Source organism: Salmo salar, chromosome 16 (genome assembly GCF_965601325.2).
Source record: "Salmo salar chromosome 16, fSalSal1, whole genome shotgun sequence".
In the NCBI taxonomy this organism is placed as follows: domain Eukaryota; kingdom Metazoa; phylum Chordata; class Actinopteri; order Salmoniformes; family Salmonidae; genus Salmo; species Salmo salar.
In genome coordinates, this window is record NC_138306.1 from 44,190,738 (window position 1) to 44,195,968 (window position 5,231).

General features: G+C 42.9%; 1 protein-coding gene across 1 annotated transcript; it reads left to right on the forward strand.

Annotated features, from left to right (window-relative positions):
• The first annotated feature begins 1,133 nt into the window (after positions 1-1,133).
• LOC106573889 (prostaglandin E2 receptor EP4 subtype) lies at positions 1,134-5,231 on the forward strand. Its single transcript, XM_082962740.1, has 2 exons — positions 1,134-2,149; positions 2,242-5,231. The coding sequence occupies exons 1-2, from the start codon at positions 1,367-1,369 to the stop codon at positions 2,494-2,496; spliced, it is 1,038 nt and encodes a 345-aa protein (XP_082818866.1). The 5' UTR covers positions 1,134-1,366; the 3' UTR covers positions 2,497-5,231.

Sequence of the window (5,231 nt, forward strand, 5' to 3'; positions counted from 1 at the left end):
GGTTAAATCTAGACTTGGTTTTCTCTATCGTAATCGCCCCTCTTTCACCCCAACTGCCACACTAACCCTGATTCAGATAACCATCCTACCCATGCTAGATTACGGAGACATAATTTATCGATCGGCAGGTAAGGGTGCTCTCGAGCGGCTAGATGTTCTTTACCATTTGGCCAACAGATTTGCCACCAATGCTCCTTATAGGACACATCGCTGCACTCTATACATTTACATTACATTTTAGTAATTTAGCAGACGCTTTTATCCAGAGCAACTTACAGTAGTGAATGCATACATTTTTTGTACTATACTCCTTTGTAAACAGGTTATCTTTGTATACCCATCGCAAGACCCACTGGTTGATGCTTATATCTAAAACCCTCTTAGGCCTCACTCCCCCCTATCTGAGATATCTACTGTAGCCCTCATCCTCCACATACAACACCCGTTCTGCCAGTCACATTATGTTAAAGGTCCCCAAAGCACACACATCCCTGTGTCACTCCTCTTGTCATTTCGCTGCAGCTAGCGACTGGAACGAGCTGCAACAAACACTCAAACTGGACAGTTTTATCTCAATGTCTTCATTCAAAGACTCGATCATGGACACTCTTACTGACAGTTGTGGCTGCATTGTTGTCTCTACCTTCTTGGCCTTTGTCTGTGCCCAATAATGTTTGTACCATGTGTTATGCTGCTACCACGTTGTGTTGCTACCATGTTGTTGTCATGTTGTGTTTCTACCATGCTGTGTTGTCATGTGTTGCTGCCTTGCTATGTTGTCGTTTTAGGTCTCTCTTTATGTAGTGTTGTCTCTTGTTGTGATGTGTGTTTTGCCCTGTATTTATATATCTATATTTTTTAAATGTTTATTCCAGGCCCATCCCCACAGGAGGCCTTTTGCCTTTTGGTAGGCCCTCGTTGTAAACAAGAATTTGTTCATAACCGACTTGCCTAGTTAAATAAAGGTTAAATATATATATATATTTTTTTAAATAAGTCTCTCATCGAAGTTGTGAACATTAACACCCGCTTTGGCACGTGGGGTAGGCGGGGCCCTACGCAACTTGCGTAGTGAGCGTATAGGGCCGCCTGGCTCTGCACCCCCTGGCTATGATATATCTATTAGGACCAGATTGCTGGGCGTCAAGAGCGCATTTACAAGTTTTTCCATCCACGGGATATTTCAAAGGTTGATGTCAATGTAGGCTATTGAACAACAGCAATCATGAAATAGGGATTTTACAAGAGAAAACACATGTGTCAATATCCTGCTTGGATTGTAATGGACTCAAGAAGTAAGGAGCATCTATCTAAAAGAAAGGAACAAATAACGCGCATTGGATAGCTTTCATTTGGGACGGAAAACATGAACGATACAAGTAATTTCACTACACACACTGTGCCTGACAAGTCAGCTGCAGCCATGGCTTTACCTGTATTTATGTTTGCAGTTGGTGTCATTGGAAATATAATAGCAATAGCCGCTCTATCTGGATCTAAGCAAGGGCGCAAGTCGTCCGCGTTCTTTGCCTTAGTTTGCGGTTTGGCTATCACCGATCTTCTTGGGACTTGTCTGGCCAGCCCAATCACTATAGCCACTTACCTCGATAAAAATGTACTCTATGACCGTCATCTTTGTGAATTCCATTCATTTGTGTTGCTGTTCTTCGGAGTGGCAGGACTAAGTATTATATGCGCAATGTCTGCTGAGCGCTACCTCGCAATATGCTGCCCTTACACATACCAAAGATGGGGAATTGGCCAACATTTTGCGCACAAGTGCTTGTTTTGCATTTATCTCAGCAATATTGTATTTTGTTGTCTTCCAGTGATGGGTATGACTGAAAGCATGAGCCAGCCCTCCAAAACCTGGTGCTTCATCAACTGGATGGCTAGTGAGCCGTTATCTGCAGCCTATTCGTTTTTATATGCAAGTGTGAGTTTTCTACTCATATTGTTGACGATCGTCCTCAACTTTGCCGTTTGTGGCACTCTATTAATAATGCATCGCAGGAAAATCCAACGTCCAGTTACTAGAGGGAGCACACGGGCGCATTGGACAGCGCTTTCCTCCGGCGTGGAAGCCCAAATGATGACGGTGCTCGTGGTGACATCGATGGTTGTTTTAGGTTGCTCAGCGCCGCTGGTGGTAAGGAACGTCTTAATATTTTATGTTAATTTACTTTGTCTAAGAGGAAAGCAGTGGGTCTAATGGGCATATCTCTTGTTATGCTGTTGTAGGTACGCATATTTGCTAACCAGATATCACGGGAAGATAATTCCCATGCAGATTTGAAGGCTATACGGATTGCCGCCGTCAACGCCATCCTTGACCCTTGGATCTACATTTTGCTGAGAAGGACTCTGTTCAGTAAGATTCGGAGATTATCTAAACGGATTTACAGTGGTCGCAAAGGCAAAGAACCCATGTTGCCAGTCAAATCCTCACAAAGGACTTTCCACTACCAAACAAACACCCATGACTTGCCTAGTTAAATAAAGGTTAAATTTAAAAAACAAATGTATTCACATACCTCTGAAGCGCTGTACAGCAGCACCAACATCAATCAACTAACAGCCAGTCTCCCATTGCGCCCACGTCACGCAGGGGGGACAAACATAGCTGCGGGAAGTAGGGCTGCAGCACCCCCTGAAAAATCTGAATTAAAAAAATATACAGTGCATTCGGAAAGCCTTCAGACCCCTGACTTTTTCAACATTTTGTTACCTTTCAACCTTATTCTAAAATTGATAAAATATATTTTTCTCGTCATTAATCTACACACAATACCCCACAAAGACAAAGCAAAAACAAGATAAGTATTCAGACCCTTCACTCAGTAATTTGTTTTAGCCCATTTGGCAGCGATTACAGCCTCGAGTTTTATTGTGTATGACGCTTAGCACACCTGTATTTGGGGAGTTTCTCCCATTCTTCTGTCAGGTTGGATGGGGAGCGTCGCTGCACAGCTATTTTCAGGTCACTCCAGAGATGTTCTAGTTCGGGCTCTGGCTGGGCCACTCAAGGACATTCAGAGACTTGTCCCGAAGCCACTCCTGCGTTGCCTTGGCTGTGTGCTTAGGGTTGTTGTCCTGTTGGAAGGTGAACCTTCGCCACAGTCTCAGGTCCTGAGCACTCTGGAGCAGGTTTTCATCAAGGATCTCGCTGTACTTTGCTCCGTTCATCTTTCCCTCTCCTGAATAGTCTCCCAGTCCCTGCCGCTGAAAAATATCCACACAGCATGACGATGCCACCACCATGCTTCACCGTAGGGATGGTGCCAGGTTTCCTCCAGATGTGACGCTTGGCATTCAGGCCAAAGAGTTCAATCTTGGTTTTGTCAGATCAGAGAAATTGCTTTAGATGCCTTTTGGCAAACTCCATGCGGGCTGTCGTGTGCCTTTTACTGAGGAGTGGCCACTCTACCATAAAGGCCTGATTGGTGGAGTGCTGCAGAGATGGTTGTCCTTCTGGAAGGTTCTCCCATCTCCACAGAGGAACTCTGGTTCTTGGGATCTTGGTCACCTCCCTGACCAAGGCCCTTCTCCCCGATTGCTCAGTTTGGCCAGGCAGCCAGCTCTAGAGTCTTGGTGGCGCTAAACTTCTTCCATTTAAGAATGATGGAGGCCACTGTGTTCTTAGGGACCTTCAACGCTGATATTTCTTGGTCCCCTTCCCCAGATCGGTGCCTCGACACAATCCTGTCTCGGAGCTCCACAGACAATTCCTTCGACCTCATGTCTTGGTTTTTGCTCTGACATGCACTGTCAACTGTGGGACCTTTTATAGGACAGGTGTGGGCCTTTCCAAATCATGTCCAATGAATTGAATTTACAACAGGTGGACTCCAATGAAGGATGATCAATGGCAACAGGATGCACCTGAGCTCAATTTCAAGTCTCATAGCAAATGGTCTGAATACTTATGTAAATAAGGTATTTCTGTTTTAATACATTTGCTAACTTTTCTAAAAACCTGTTTTCACTTTGTCATTATGGGGTATTGTCTGTAGATTTAAGGGAAAAAAATATTTACTCCATTTTAGAATAAGGCTGTAACGTAACAAAATGTGGAAAAAGTCAAGGGGTACGACTACTTTCCTGAATGCACTGTATATATCAATACCATTTTTAAAATATTTTTTTTATATTAGCGGACCGAAATAGACATCTGTAATGGGACAACGTTTTTTCAGCATCTCTGCTTTGGCAAAAAAGGTAGTTGTATAATTAAGAAGAGTATCTTGCAGGATTCAATAGTTGGAATTATAGGAGTTGTTGCCCTGTTGCTTTCTCTGCAATTGTCATTCTAATGATATCCAGAAAGAACAAAACCCTGTCCTCAAACATTTATATGAAAAGGTGAAAAGTTATGGGAAAACACAACATCCACATGAAATTAAATATTTTTCTTGATCAAATAACATGAAAAACAACCACTTTTGTGCAGTATTATTTTACCACTCTTACAAACCACTTAATGCAAATGTATATTACTGTATTGTACATAGGTTGGTCATCTAGGTTTATACCTGTAGACTTTCTATCACCATGAAGAAAAACAATGCACAATACAGTAATTGAGCATATTGATATATCAAGTGGTTTGTGATGATGTGGCTCAGTTGGTAGAGTATGGCGTTTGCAATGCAAGGGTTGTGGGTTCGATTCCCACAGGGGAACAGTACGAAAATGTATGCACTCACTACTGTAAATTGCTCTGGATAAGAGTGTCTACTGAAAAGGAATGAATAAACCATTTCAGTTTTCAAATAGAAATAAGTTGCATTTGCAAAGTATTTCAAGCACGCCAATACTCCCCACTTCCCCCAGATTGTCCAATATCAAGTCTCACTGAATGTTGTTGGAATCAGCACAGTCAGCTAAACTTTGAACATCGAGATATTAAATAAATGATAGATCAGAAGCATAGAATATAAGGAGTGAAATCTGTAGAAAGACAGGGTGGCTGTGGAATGTGCTGGGTGGACGGGAGGAGATCAAAAGATTGCTATCGGGGAGGCAGATGGACATCTGTGGACTAGGTGAAGGAGGGGTTGAGGTCAGGAGGTGAGGTCAGATACCCTGAAGGGAGTAATAAAGGTTTTACTACCCTCTTCCTGTGGAACCATTAGATCTAAGGATTGGAGAGAAGGAGGAGTGTCTTAAGTGGGATATATATACCTGTGAGGGTGAGAAATGTTTGGTTGTCTGAATTACAGCTGTTAAGA